At 36.7% G+C, this 15,588-nt stretch overlaps 2 protein-coding genes across 7 annotated transcripts; one reads left to right on the forward strand and one right to left on the reverse strand.

Moving 5' to 3' along the window:
• Window positions 1-9,147: 9,147 nt before the first annotated feature.
• Window positions 9,148-14,325, forward strand: LOC132050007 (ABSCISIC ACID-INSENSITIVE 5-like protein 7). 6 transcript variants are annotated; one of them, XM_059441012.1, is made up of 6 exons: window positions 9,588-10,948; window positions 11,639-12,673; window positions 13,125-13,196; window positions 13,281-13,310; window positions 13,924-14,047; window positions 14,192-14,325. In XM_059441012.1, exons 1-5 carry the CDS (start codon window positions 10,871-10,873, stop codon window positions 13,996-13,998), a joined length of 1,290 nt encoding a protein of 429 aa, XP_059296995.1. In that variant the 5' UTR covers window positions 9,588-10,870; the 3' UTR covers window positions 13,999-14,047; window positions 14,192-14,325. The 6 variants fall into 6 exon arrangements, 5 of the variants coding, with proteins under 5 accessions (XP_059296998.1, XP_059296997.1, XP_059296996.1 ...); XM_059441015.1 differs by lacking the exon at window positions 9,588-10,948 and adding an exon at window positions 9,148-9,251 and having other exon boundaries at window positions 13,924-14,325; XR_009413205.1 differs by having other exon boundaries at window positions 9,585-10,948; window positions 13,281-13,403; window positions 13,924-14,325.
• Window positions 14,326-14,543: 218 nt separating this feature from the next.
• On the reverse strand, window positions 14,544-15,188 carry LOC132048760 (protein DMP7-like). Its single transcript, XM_059439448.1, has one exon. The coding sequence runs from the start codon at window positions 15,186-15,188 to the stop codon at window positions 14,544-14,546; it is 645 nt and encodes a 214-aa protein (XP_059295431.1).
• Window positions 15,189-15,588: the final 400 nt, after the last annotated feature.

Consider the following 15,588-nt stretch of genomic DNA (forward strand, 5'->3'; position numbering starts at 1 on the left):
CTCGATACACGCTATTAAATAATTCTATAATTGACTATTATCAAAATTTGGCAAAGGCAAGAGTCGAGATGAATCCAGCCCAAAATCTTTTAACACGGAAATAGGGTAAGACTATTGTCTCAAAATTTGACAAGCGCAGAATTCATCCGAACCTAATCTATTATAAGTAGATGGTCGGGAAAGGTTCAAACAAATTAAAAACCTCAACTCCAAAATGTCAACGTGATTTAGACGCCTCAATTAATAAAAGCACAAATAAGCCCCCCGTAGTGAACCACTCGATAAAACCTCGGTCAAAACATATCAACAGAGGAAAGGCCAATACATCAATGAGTTAAAAAGGCTCAATTCGGATAATAAGGTGACTCCCGGACCGCTATATCCCATACGATACAGCATTTTAGGCAAAAATCGTGAGATACGTTCGAATAAAAGAATGAAGAAAACAACAGACGAAAAAGGAAAATATGCATTTCATAAACCAAGGCTTTACACTTAGACTTTTAACACAAGTCAAAACAAAAACAAAAATGGCTTTAAATACCGAGCCCTAGTCTCCCGGTATGGTTGGAGTCAGAAATTGACGAAACCGTTTGCTCCGAAGTCTTCGTCGGCGTCGATGGCTATCTTAGCCACGCCTCGATTTCTTTGGCTCGAGTATCCGGCTCCGGATGATCCTCCTAACCCTCTTTCAACTTGTTCGAGGGTAGCACGTCTGGGATTTCCACCATTTGTGCCTCGATCAAAATGGTAGAAACCGAGCCTCGGCGACTTCTCCATGTCTTTAAGAGGCTATTTCCAGATCGGCCTCGACTTTTCAATCTAGCCTCCTAGCTCGGATCTCCCTTCGCAAGAACTATTCGAATTTGATTGGCGAATTCAAGCTCGTTCCAAAGTGTATCATGACCTCGATGGACCCCGAGCTTGCTCGAGGCTCATCACCGATCCGAGCTCGAGTCTCGGCTTTCTCTCCTCCTCGGTTTCTCCGGGCCTTGTCATCGGTACTCGATTCAAAGCCGGTGATGCCTTTCTCGCCATCTTCACGGCATTAGCCTTGACCGATTCGATTCCTCCAAAGTTGGGGAAAATAGTGACTTGAGTTCACCAAGCCTCATAGTAAAATGGCGTTGTCTGCCAAATCGGCCGTTGTCACGATTTCTGTGAGCCGGTTTTTAATCATATCTACTAACTCGGCCTTTATGCAAGAGTTCCTGGCCTTGCCGCTTCGAGCCTCGGATTGAAGGTTGGGAAGAACATCGGCCGACTCAAATTCGATCTTCTTCTCTCTGGGGAGGAGTTGGAACTCTCCGTCTCCTCGACCCTGAGAATCCAGCTGGGCCTTTAAGTCATCAACCTCGTGTTGGGCTCGGATAAAGCCCTCATTAACGAGCACAATACTGAAAGAAGAAGCAAATCAAGTTAGGAAATTAAGTAAACAAGAGTAGAAAAATCGCACATCAATATACATGAGAAAGACGGCGTAAAGAGTTTTTGGGTTGCTGCGTGATTCATGCCTTCGTTTAGTGCAGCACTTGTGAACCCGAGCCATTTTTCCTTATCCAAATCAAATAAGAGGCCTTAGATAACACATTACATGGATAAAAACTACAATCCTCGGGGACGGTGACCCGACCGACCTCGTCTGCTCGATTACACGGGGGCTAGGAAATACCCTCTGAAGAAGTTTCGATGGACGGATCACAGTCAGCCTTCGTGGCCCGAGGAACGGGAGTTGTCCAAACCTGGACAGCTCTTTGAGGTGAGGATGTCCGAGAACATGTCCATTCGAGGTTATCGGACCTCGATGCGGACAGAGAGACCGGAACGGCTCAAAGAAATTTCCGATGATGCGGGTACCTCGGATATGGTAGCTTGGCCGCTTTTGCCGGGCAATGGTAACCATTATAATCTCATCGGGGGGTCGATCTGGGCCACTGATCGGCCTCGGTGTCCCGAGCCGGATCTTCTAGGCCTCTTCACGAGGGTCTTTCTTGCCGGCGAGGCTCACCGAAATGTCGATAAATTCAATGGACCTTAGAGGAATCGGAAAAGAACCGTCTTCCCCACATGTGTTCGGGGGTTCGGAAACGGCGCTTCCTTCCTGTTTGTGAACTAGGGCGGTGTGGTCTCTTCTCGGGAACGGCAGGCAACGAAGGGCCTATGAACCTTTGAATAATAATATCGTCTCTCGTATTCATCCTCGTGTCCGAAATTCGCTCCTCGACCTTTTTTTGTTCTCGCTCTTTAGCCGAGGGTTCTTTTGCCTTTTCGAGAATTACGGGGCGCAATAAGTCAGACGATGCGCCATATCAAATTCGAGATCTCTTGGGTATGTGGCTCACAATGGGTCAAGTTCGAACCCATGGCTCCATTGCAGCCTCGGGCAAGCCCGAATATCAAAAGAGTTATAGAAAGACAAGGCAAAACGGGACGAGCAATAAGTACCGAATCGCGGGGAAGATTACCATGATTTTGGGCAACCCACCAGCCCACGGGACAAGTCTCCCCATGTCCGCTCGTGAAGGTGTTGGCTGATGATTGCCTCAACCCACTGCAGCAAGGTTCCTGACAGCTGCCAGTATTCATACCTTAATCGAGATAATTTTTTTTATTTTATATACGGTCGGGGGTGTAAGAGAGTAAATAAAGACAACTATGAGGAGCATATCGAGGAACTTACGACCGCATTCCACTTTTTCGAAAAGGGCATATAATCCACTGAATGATGTCCGGGTCCTTACCCTGACATTAACGCTCCAACCATCCTCGATCTCTATCCCGGGCGAGTTTGAAAAGAATCGGGTTGACACCTCGTTTGGCTTACCTTTATCACGCCCCCTCGAAGATCTTCACTATACAATCGATGAAGTGTGCCAACGTGAATTCCTTGTTGGCATTATTAGACAATAGACGGAGGCAGGCCACGATCCTCCAGATAATCGGCCCGATTTGGGCTAAGCATACATTGTATGTCCGGCACATCTCGAGAATAACCGGATCAATTGGGGGATCGAGTTTGAGTGTGAACGGGTACGTGTAAACGTACAGGAACCCTTCTTTGTAGTCGGTAATGGACTCGTCGGGGCCGGGGGCGAACACTTGCACCGGATGCTTATCCCATCCACAATCGGCCGAACCCCCGGGAAGAGATCCTGCAGCAATTGACGAAGGTACGCCTCGCGTCGAAACATTTATCCGCGATTTATGCCAGGTTCTCAACAGTAAACTCGCGATTATAGTGGGTTTAGACGGTATTATGTCTAGGGCGGTTGGTTCACGAAAGGTTTGCCTTCGGGTTAGAAAGTAGGCTCGGCGCCGAGGAAGAACCGAGGGAACGTCTGGAAGCGAGAATCGGTATTGGCTGACATTTTAAAGATAAAGGAGTTGGTATGAAGATTTGAAGATGCAGATGAAAGTTTCAAGGCAAGAACGAAATAATGAAAGAGGAAGATTAGAAGGATTGAAGACTCGGTTTGAACTTTGTTGCGTAAAAAACGTTGAAGATTCAAAAGCGAGGAAGTTAACGAAAAAGCTTAAGACCAAAGAGGTAAGAAGTAGGAAGTGAGAAGTGAAAATGGAAAGTAAAAAATGAGCAACTTTGGCTTACTTATATAGAGGTTCCTTGTAGTGGTTACGAGAGGATGGCTAATCGAAAGACGACACGTGTTCCCGAATTAATAGGGACGTGACTTGAAGCGACGTGGGTTAAGGCGGTTCTGAAGTGGCCACTCGGGGGTGAGACACGTGTCGGGTCGGAGAAGGACGTGACATAACGGTTCCCGCCTAATTTGAAAAGATAAGAACGAAAGCTTGTGGAACCACGGTTTGGGACTTATCCACTTCCGTCGCTCCGATAAAGCTACGATCTAAAAAGTGTGGGGTATATGTCTGATACGGTAAAAAGGTCAATGAGTGATCGTTGAAACTAGCCGAGGATAAGTCCAAATGAGCACAAGCGTGTTCGATCTTTCTTCACGCCTAGGGTTTCGCATCGGATGTAATGGACCCGAGACAAGAATACAGTGTCCGTTGGTCGGATACACCGAGCCCAATTCAACGTGTCCTTGGTCCGACAGACCGAGCCTAAATCAACGTGTCCGTTGGTCCTGATAACCGGACATGTGAGGTTGCCACGCGTCGAAACCGTTCCATTTCGATCACGATCGTACGAGGATGTGGCCGGAAATGGCCATACTTTTATCTTTTTAGGGTTTCTCTAGTCATAAGGCTTTTTGTGTTGCTTTCATGGCCCACAAAGCATACCTATAAATAGAGGACATTCCTCCCTTTTTGAGGTTAGCTTCTTTTTTCCATATCTCAACATTGTAATAGTCAAATATATAAAGCTCTCACCCAAAAGATATTGGTCCGATCTCCTGGTGTTCTTCATTAGTTTGCTTATCCTTTCAATATTACTTAATATATTTGGCATAAATCAATCACCATCACACGCATATACGCATATATATATATATGCAAGCACCTATTCATATAAATATAGCTACAAACAAGTCCATTGGCACTTCACACTAACCTAATAGATTAAAGTTCATCCACATATCCTATACCTCACTTACAAATTTAATTGTTACTGAAATTCGGGGTAAACAAAAACTTTCTTTTTTACCCTTAATGAAATGACTCACAGCCACACAAATATTTATGGTTTGTTTTAGACCAAGAGTTTCAAAAGTCTTCATTTCTTTAATTTCACAAACTGTTGCCTAGTCAAATTACACTACACCAAAGAGAGGGCTTTTAGTGGCAATATTCTTTCCTTTTAGCGGCAATAGTTATTACAAAAACATTTACCAAAGAATTGGTTAATGCTATTAGATCAGTCGAGTGCAGTTCTTTAGCCATTTTATTGTTTGGGCTAAAGTTTGGTATTCTGCATTAATAATTGATTCTGAATCATAATTAGCGGCATTTAAGCTTATTAATAGCAAATTAATTCACGCTTAAAAAACATATTTTGTTGTAGTGTTATACCACATAAATTAGGACTGAGCAAGTAATAGTATTTGCTTGAATCGTGAAAGTATTGGTTTCGACATCCATGTTCGCATAGAACTCACGAACTAGGAATGAGACAAGTCCTGGGTTTTCGTAAACTATATCCAGTTCATCCGTTCAATCATTTCAAGGACGTGTCGAATCTCTTCACGTCCCCTTCAGTACAAGTCCTTTTTCAATTACGGAATGGACTGGGGCCTTTTTCTCCCATGCATCAGCTTCATAAGAGACAAATTTGTTGGTATCATACGTGAGAGTATTGCACCTTAGTGCCATTTTTAGAAATTAAGAAAAACGGGTGAAGGAGAAAAAAAGTCAAGAGATCAGAGGAGCTAGAAAAAGTTCTTTTCTTTTTCTATTCTAGGCACTTGTTTATTTGCTTGTTGGTGAAATTTCCTTTTATAGGTGAATGAATTGTGTTTACAGTATTAGTTCGGCAAAGTAATTTGGTCGGTTAAATCCTTGGACAGAGTGAGACTTCAAATTGGAGTGTTCTTCACTTGGTTTCTTCTTTTGGTGCCAACATCATTGCATATATTCTTTGATGAGTACTTGAAAAGTTTACGTGTACAGCAATGTAATGGATTTGACAATACGTATTAAACCAAAAGCAAGGATTTAAAGTCTTAACTGCGGAAAATAACATAAAGGCCCTTAAAATTGGTGCTACAAATCATGAGCAGCTAAGAGTATAAATACATCTAGTCTCAAAATATAAACATTGTTTCAAAAGATAGAAACTGTAAAGACATCAAACGAAGGAGATTATTGGGTTTTGCGAAACAACATCTCGCCACGGTAGTCTTGAAATCAGCTCCTAAGGCTGACCAGGTGCTTCACTAGTGCAGGGATCGATATTTGTACTAAAACTGCAACAAAGTGTAACATGAATATAATAAACAACTTATATCTGGTAAGTATCATCGGCCGCGCCCCCAGCAAGATAGTGGTGAGAGTAGGCTTCAACTGTTAAGGGGTACAAGTTTTAAAAAGAAAAAGAAAAAAAGATGCAATGTAGATAGTTAATGATGTTTTTGGGAGAAAAAGATATTTCGTGGATCTCTAGAGAGAGTAGCTTGGGAACTTCTAAAGTGTTGAATTTGTGTTGGTAATATATTTTCAGTAAACCTAAGATTTCTAGCAATTCATTTCTTCTTAATTCCATCGATTCATTATTCATTAAGGGGTCATTTGGTTGCTGGTTAGAGTTATATGTACTAGTTATGCAGGGATTAGCTATGTAGGATTTAATAATTCATGTAGTAGTTATTCCATCTTCGTGTAAATTGACTCGCAACTTATACATGTTGAAGTTATGCGCGAGATCATAAACTGATAACCAAATACCGTACTTGGTGTGCCGAATTTTATACATAGCAGCTAAAAAATTACTAAACATAATATTACCCATGCTAGTTTTAATACATGAATCATTCCTTTCCTAACCAGCAACCAAACAACCCTTAATTTTGTTCATGTCAATTGACATTATGACAAACATCAATTTTATGTTAAAGTTAGAAGTGCACCCATGATTTCAAAATCCTAAATCCACCTCCTCATGAAGTTGTACTTACAAGGTTCTTAAAAAATTGAAGCTTTAAAAAAACTAGGTGAAATATTATCTTTTAAGTTTTGTAAACCCTTTTTCAACGGAAGAGAACTAATGAGTCCGGAACCTAAATGACCCAAAAAAAGAAGAAATGAACCAAAATACCTCAAGAAAAAATAGTGATACGAAAATATCTTTAACGCGGCTTTTTTTATGCGTTATATAAAAGCAGTTAACGTCCCCCGTTAAAATCCATTGCCCGAATTTTCTTTAAAAAAAAAAAAAAAAACACAATTACATAACGCACTATTTTAGTGCGCTATGTAACCAAATTGGCCCTATCATCTATACTTAATGTATCCATTCATTACTATGCAAAAGTTTCCATTAATTACTAGGCAAAAGTTTCCATTTCTAAATATATATATATATATATATATATATATATATATATATATATATATATATATATATATATATTTATGAAAGTACTTATTCTTATAAAAAATATTTATTCTCTTATTTTTTGATAATTATATTTTTTAACAAATTTTTTAACCTCTTGTTCATCGACTTGGTGCTCCCTTTTCTTAGTTAGTGTTTGTTTAGCTAACTCTAAAAACAATCGAGCCTATGATCTTTTTATCAAACAAAAGTAAACAATTTTCTATTATAATTGAGGGTTAATTATTTAAATACTCATGCAATAAAAATTAATTCGAGATACATCCCTTATATTTAAAAATCGGACATTTACACCATTTATAGTATGAGAATCATGCACATACACTCTCTATGGGGTATAGTCGTAACTAAATGTATTTATTAAAAGATAAATTAAAATTATAAATAACACAAATTACCTAATAAAATATACCAACTATTGTTATTAACTTTCTCGCACATTAAGCAACAAGTTATTTTAGTTATAATATTTTATTATATAAGAATTCCTCATCTTTAGTTTATTTATTCTTCCGCTTTAAAACTATTTAAAAATTATTTATTCGATAAATTGTCATTTGTGTAATATTTCTTAAGAAATTAAGTTTTTTGTTTGAAAATTAGGAAACATCACTATAATTAAGATTTTTTAGTTTTTTTTTTTTTTTTGCCAAATACGTTAAAATTCTAGTTATCTTTCTATTAAATACTCATGTAATAAGAATTAATTCGAGATACACCATTGTATTTTTAAAATCAAAGATAGGATTTTATAAATATAAGTGGTGTAAATGTTCGATTTTAAAATACAAGGTATGTACCTCAAATTAATTCTTATTTACATTAGTATTTAGTGTAATTAATCGTCACTTATAATCAAATTATTAATTTTTATCGGAATAGATCTTAGACTTAGATTGTTTTTAGAATTAGCTAAACGAACATTAATTAAGAAAAAAACCAAACAATGAACAAGAGGATAAATAATTTGTTAAAAGATAATTATTAAAAAGTAAGAGACTAAATACTTTCCATAAAAATAAATGTTTTTCATAAATATCAAGAGAAGAGAATACATACTTTGGTAACTTGTTAAAAGATTCTTATAGTATTAGAAGATAAATTAATACTCCTCCGTTCACTTTTATTTGTCCCACAGAAATAATAAATGAAATGCATAATTTATCACGATATTCATTTAATTGATGTAAATTTCTCTGGACTTGAAAATGATTTAAAATGAGTAATTATTACATGGGTAAAATAGGGAAAAAATTATCCTTAATATGCTAAAAGTGATAAGTAAAAGTGAAAATGTAATTTTAAAACACAAATAAAAGTAAACGGAAGAGTATTATAAATATTTTAAAAGATGAAAACTTTTGCATAGTTTTTTAAATGGATACACAGTTGGATGTTGGATTAGTTAAGTGAATTCATCTCCATTTATGTCATTTAGCTTTTTTTTTTTAAAAGAAAATTCGGGTAATGAATTTTAATAGGGGACGTTAACTCACTTTTATATAACACATAAAAAAGCTACGTTAAATATACTTTTATACCACTTTTTTTTTTTTTGAGGTATTTTGGTTCATCTCTTCTTTTTTTGTATCATTTTGGTTCTGGACTCAAAACTAATAAACGCATCTGACCTAACCCAGCCCCACTTGGAGTGCCACAGTTAGCCAAGAGCACGCTCAAACCCCATCTCTTTGCGTACTCCCCGTCTTTCATAAAGTCCCCTTTAAGACAAAAACACAAATAAAGACGAATCAACTACCTTGTCGGGCACCATTAGATCTCTCCATTTTGCTCAATTTAATTGGCTAAAAATCACATCAAAAATTAATACTCACTCCGTTTCAATTTATTAAGATAACCTAAAAAAGAATAATAACCTCTTTCTATATTTTAAAAATAATTTATCTTTATACAATAATTTATAATCACACAAAATATATGTGACTCATTTAACGTTATAAGTTTAAGAATCTTCTATTTTTTTTTAATTTCCTTCTGGTCAAATAGATTCACATAAATTAACACAGACAGAGTATTCTCTTATTGGCCCACGTGTTGAATCCATCACCTATCTCAATTGAAAAAAAATCCAAAAAGTGAGAAACTCTAAGGTTTAAAAAGAGAGAGACACTTGTCGATTATACCAAAGCCTTAAAGTTAGCGAAGAAGAAGAAGAGATCGACACGCTTGCTCTCTCTCTCTCTCTACCGTAGAAAAGGTAAAATTGTGTTTTGTACTGTTGTTTCTCTTCATTTCCAAACTATCTTATTTTGTCTTGTTGTACTAAGTAAATGTTTGAACGTGCGATTTGAAATTATGATTTAAAATTAATTTTTAGACATGTGATTTTATCTCATAATTTTAAATTATGAAATAAAATTTCAAATTATCTAAAAAGACTGAATTTTAAATTATGGTTTCAAACCATATCCAAACGACACCTAAGAACAACCTAATAAAGATTTTTTTTTTCATTTTGATTAATCTTTGTTAGAATATTACCATTAGAAAACATGAAATTAGTTATGAAATTTATCGCTAAATAACTCCTATCTAATTGAATTTTTACATAATCCGTAGTTAAATTGGATTAGGATGGGATTTTTTTATCTTTTGCTACAGAATTTTGTCCGTCACTAATTCTTTGCGGTTTCTTGTAGTAATTGCGTATTCTTATTGAATTCGAATCAAATTCACATATTCTATTGTTTGTTCTGCTAAGAACTACTTAATAAAGATCAAACCTGTTCTCTTGATCTTGCTTTGAATTTGATTTGAATTTCTTATTAGAGTGGTGTTGTAGTAATTGCTTATTCTTTTTGGGTTGAAATGAGTTTGTGTTTTGCCATATTCTATTGTTTGTTCTGTTAAGAACAACCTGATAAAGATCAAACCTTTTTCTCGATTATTTTCTGATTTTCGGTTCGGGTTCTAACATTGAATATAGTAGTAGTAATTGAGTGTTCTCATTTTTCCAGGGTATATCTGAAGTTTTTTTTCTTTTTCCTGATTTGAAATGAGCTTGCACAGGACTAATTAACTGTCCTGTCCACTATTATTTATTTGCTCCTGGATATTTTTGACATATTCTTTTGTCTGATACTGCTAAGAACAAACATAATAAAGATCAAGCCTTTTCACTCACGAAAAAATAAAAATAAAGATCAAACCTTTTGCATATCATGTTTTGGTTTTGATTTGTTTTTGAAATTAGAATATTGTGTTAGTAATTAGTATTCTTATTTCAAGTTATTGAATCTTTCTTTTCGGATTAAAGATAAGCTTGCAGAAAAATAATAAATCGAGATTCTTTGTTTTGATAAAACATATGCTGTTTGTCTTCGTTGTGGAGTTTATTTCACTTACAGCTGACACTGGTTGAATGAGTTTGAGATTGAAGTTGATTCTTAAATCAACCTTTGGTCTTGAAGTTTAGGGTGTTAGACAGGACATGACACAGCTTTAACTGACCGAGGACATGACTTTAGATAGGAAGATTTGGAGGTCGAGGATCAGTATAGAAGGTTAATAGGTAGTTGAGTTTTGTTGCACTGTGTGTGAGAGAGGTGTGGGGCTAGCCTCTTCATCTCCTCTTCTCCTTTTCTTAGTAGTATTATTTAGGTATCGCGTAGCCTTATGTGTGTATTACTATGTGTTGCTTCATTTGTTTTGTATTCTTGATTTTTTGCTCTCTTATTTTTCTTGCAATCCTACATTGACTATGTTTCTTTTGAGCCGAGGGTCTATCGGAAACAACATCTCTACCTTACAAAGGTAGAGGTAAGGTCTACGTACATCCTATTCTCCCCGTACCCCACTTGTGGGATTACACTGGTAATGTTGTTGTTGTTGTTGATCTTGAAGTTTAGGGTGCTGTTAAAATTTGGTCCGCACTCATTTGAAGAGTGCCCTGAAGTGAGTTGAGGTCAAAACCGTGGTCTGTACATATAGCTCTATATTCTTTACTGCTGTTTTCAGTTTTTCACAGCTATAGTGAAGTAAGATCCTAAAGGTTGCATCTTTATTGTAAGTCAAAGAGTCATCTTCAATTTGGCAATGAGTTATGTGAGTGAATTTGGGCCTAAACCTCAAGGGTCGTTTGGTTGCTGGTTAGAGTTATGCAAATATTAGTAATACAGGGTTTCGTTATTCATGTATTACTAATTCATAAGTATTAGTTATTCCATTTTCTACCCTGCAAAAAATAATACATAAAATTGACTCATAACTTATACACGTTTTAATTATGCGGGGTTGTAAACTGATAACAAAACACCGTACTTGGTGTGCTGAATTTTATACATAGCAACTAAAATGCTACCAAACATGGATACTAGTTGGTTTTATATGCAGGAATAATTCACTTCCTAACCAGCAACCAAACGACCCCTCATCCCTAATCTTCAATATTATGCATTTATATTGAAGAATAAGACTCGAATTCGTCAGAGATTTGTGCCCATTCAAATCTTCTATTTGAATTGCGGTTAAGGCCTTTAATAAGAAGCTGGAGTTCTAATTGAACTACTAAGATGCTGAGGATACATAGTATCATACGAAATCTAGTTTTTCTGATAATGTTCGTATTACTGAACTTTTGGTCAGATTTCAATCTCCCCTGAGAGTTCTTGTACAATGGGATCTTACTTGAACTTCAAGAACTTTACTGACACGCCACATACAGAAAGCAATGGTAGGAAGTCAATGGGAAGTGGTAATTTTCCTTTAGCTAGACAATCTTCCATATACTCCTTGACATTTGATGAGCTCCAGACTACCTGCGGTCTCGGAAAAGATCTTGGATCAATGAATTTGGAGGACCTCTTGAAGAATATTTGGACAGCTGAAGAGTCGTCTCAAGGCTTAGCATCTTCCACTGGTGTTGGAGATGTGAGTATGGCTGCGGGAAATTTGCAGAGACAAGGTTCATTAACACTGCCTCGGACACTTAGTCAGAAAACGGTCGATGAAGTATGGAAAGATTTCCATAAAGAGACAACAGTTAATTCAAATATTGGGCAGAAACGATCTAACTTGGGTGAAATGACATTGGAGGAGTTTTTGGTAAAAGCAGGAGTGGTGAGAGAAGATACTCAACCAAGTGGAGCCTCAAACGATGTTGGATTCACGGGTGTTTTTGGTCAACTGAGTACTGACAACAATGCTCTAAACATCGGGTTTCAGGAACCAACTCAAAGCCCTGGACTTTTGAGTAATGAATTTGCTGAGAATAACGTGTTGAATGTGGTTAGTGGAAAATCTTCCCAACAACAGCCTAAGCAGCGGCCACCTCTTATTCCAAAACAAACGAATGTTGCCTTTGCATCTCCTATGCAATTGGAGAACAATCACCAGCTGGCTAGCCCAGGGGCAAGGGCTCCGGTTGTTCAAGGCGGTGTTATGCAGGGTGGAGTTACACTTACACCAGTAAAAAGAGGATCTGCTGGAAATCAACTGTCACTCGACATGATTGCTAAGAACAATCTGGATAGTTCATCTATTTCACCTTCACCTTATGCATTTAGTGAAGGTGGAAGAGGGAGGAGATCGTGCAGCTCATTGGAAAAAGTTGTGGAAAGAAGGCATAAGAGGATGATTAAGAACAGAGAGTCCGCAGCAAGATCAAGGGCTCGGAAGCAGGTGAACTAATATGTCAACATTTTACATATTGAGTTATTTCAAAGTTTCTTTTGCTTATGCTGTTGCACAATAAAACTGACTCATACAATTGAGAGAAAGATAACTGAACTGTTTGCCTTTCGATGAGCATCTATTAGAGAAATGCATTTATATTATTTAACATCGGTAAATCTGCATTCAACAATGACGCACTAAATGTTAAGTGAAGCCGATAAGCACAACATTTTCCCAGGAAAACATAAATACATAAAGAACTTTGACATAGGGATTTATTATCTAATTTATGAAGCAAATACATTTAACTTTGCAGGTTGACTTGTGGGAAGTGTATATGCTTTTCACTAAAGCTTTAGAATCTTGAATCTCAGTTGTAGTCAAATTTTGAGACTGAACATGTTTATACAATTGGATTTTGTATGAATGACTCCATTATGATATTTCGTTATGGCAGGCCTATACTTTACAGTTGGAAGCTGAAGTGGAGAAGCTTAAAGAAATTAATGAAGAGTTGCAGAAAAAACAGGTATGTTGACAATGAATTGAAATTCACAGCACCACTACAAGAAAGTAGTTGTGATAATTGCTTGCTTTTGAATGTTTCACGCAGGCTGAATTTATCGACATGCAGAAAAATCAGGTAGTAACCTCTTTTACAACTGACAAGTACCTCTTGTTGTGAGTCAATAACTATCTATCTTTCCTGCTTCATTATGGACTGGATACAATGATGGTAAGTTAAAAGAATATGATCCATAGGGTAAGCTAATGAAATAAATCCTATAGTATATAACTTCAACAATCAGAAGATAGACTAATATTTGGGATTTTTTCATTTTGGCCCGTCAGCCGAAATTAATTACGGCGCCAGCCAAAATATACACAACTTATACATTGATTATGTTTATTGTATGTATATTATATGTATATTTTGTGCATACAATATGTATAATTATTATAATACTTAATTTACAAAACCTATACATTTCCTGGCTATTATTCTTTTGAGCGGTCCAAAAATGTAATTATCCCATAATGTTTCAAGGAAACTAGCAATGGTTTTCATCATGTTACTTGAGTGAATATCATAATCATACGTTCTTGTGAAAATGGTATCACTTAAAGGTGTCGCAATTTTAAAAGTGAATGTGTCTACGTGAGAGATTGAGACAAATGCATGTGATTAGTTAAACATGATTGCCTGTTCGAATGCCCCTGTCATTTGTTAACTCTTCTATTCTATCAAAATGCAGTTATTGGAAAAAACTAATATGTCATGGGGAAATAAGTTAAGATGCTTGAAAAGGACACTGACAGGACCTTGGTAGACCTCCACCGGCGCCACATCCAGCATACAATTTTAGAGAATAGTTAAGAGTTGTCGAAAGAGTTGTAATATGTGAGTTATGATCTGATTTGGATCTTTTTTCACCATATTGTTGGTAGCTATACGTATATAAGTGAGAGTGGCATGTCCTACTGTATGTATGTATTATTATTATCATGTAAATGGCAAAAGAGTTGTAATATGTGAGTTATGATCTGATTTGGATCTTTTTTCACCATATTGTTGGTAGCTATATGTATATAAGTGAGAGTGGCATGTACTATATATATGTATTATTATTATCATGTAAATGAGCTTCTTGCATAAAGTTTCTGCTTTGTCTGCTTTTTGTTTGGTTCAAGAACACATCACAAGGGTGTCAAGAATACCATCTATCAAATTATAGCTCAAGAAAGAAAGACTAATACATGGCTTCTAACAACTTTAAGATAACACACTGGGATAGAAGTATTTTTGGGCGTTACATTTTCTCATTTTTCATGTATAATGAAAAGCTTAGAACAACATTAGCTCAGTTTTTCTGCATTATGTATCACTTTGCAACAAGAAGGGATACCCAATTCCTCTTCTCCTGGAAGGAAAAATCACAAAAAGAAGACTAATGACAAATCCAATCACCAATGGAACGGTATTGATGGCCTTTCTTGGAACAACAAAATGATAACACTGCAGCACATCACTGTGTGATGCTGCAAAGGTAAGAAAAGCAATCAATGAAAGTGACGCATGGAAGATATCAGACCATCTGAGTCTATAATCTCTTGGCACACAAGGCTTAATCCTCCTTCCATTAAAAGTCCAAATGCCACTAAAAGTTGCCACCCCATAATGCAATCTCCCAGTAGCCGATTTGAAGCTATCAGTGAACGAGAAAAACACGCAAGAAACAGCCGATATGACCAAGAAGATCGCTGTCATCCATTGCTCAAACTTGTTGCATTGGCCATCATTGGTTAATATAGGTGCAAATATGGTGAATGCAAGGATTGTGGCAGTGGGTAAGAGGACGTTGAGACGAGCGGTGCCACTTAAGATTGTGTTGATGATGTAAATGAAGTTGGAATCATCCTCTTCTTGATCATCATAATCTGGGACATAGAAGTCACTCTCACTCTCATCAGGTTCCTCAATTTCAGCTAAATATTGGTACATGAAGTTGTTGTCGTCCATCTTGAATTGGAGGGATTGTTGAATTCTGAAGGTGGTCCTAACATTATATCAAAAGCTTTACTCAAAGAAAATGATCTTGAAAGAGCTTACTTGCTGAGGTTTAGGGAAGAAGGCATTCCATTTCTTCTCATGTTTACTTCCTTTAGATCAAATTCTAGGAAAGGTATCATTCTTGGGTTGAGTTTTCTTTTGTTTTAAGGTGGACGGTGGCGTAAGAGGGAATCAACATTTTCTCCCCTTCTTTTTGGTTTGTGTGTGTTTTTTCTTCTTTTTTTTCTTCTCCAAAAAGAACCTCAGCTAATAAAAATTTATTCGCACTTGACGTTTACACCAAATCAATACAACTTCCATGGTTAAGTAATTTAACGATGTAAAAGATACATGTTATGGTTGTAAAAAA

This window comes from Lycium ferocissimum, chromosome 3, assembly GCF_029784015.1.
Source record: "Lycium ferocissimum isolate CSIRO_LF1 chromosome 3, AGI_CSIRO_Lferr_CH_V1, whole genome shotgun sequence".
NCBI classification, from domain to species: domain Eukaryota; kingdom Viridiplantae; phylum Streptophyta; class Magnoliopsida; order Solanales; family Solanaceae; genus Lycium; species Lycium ferocissimum.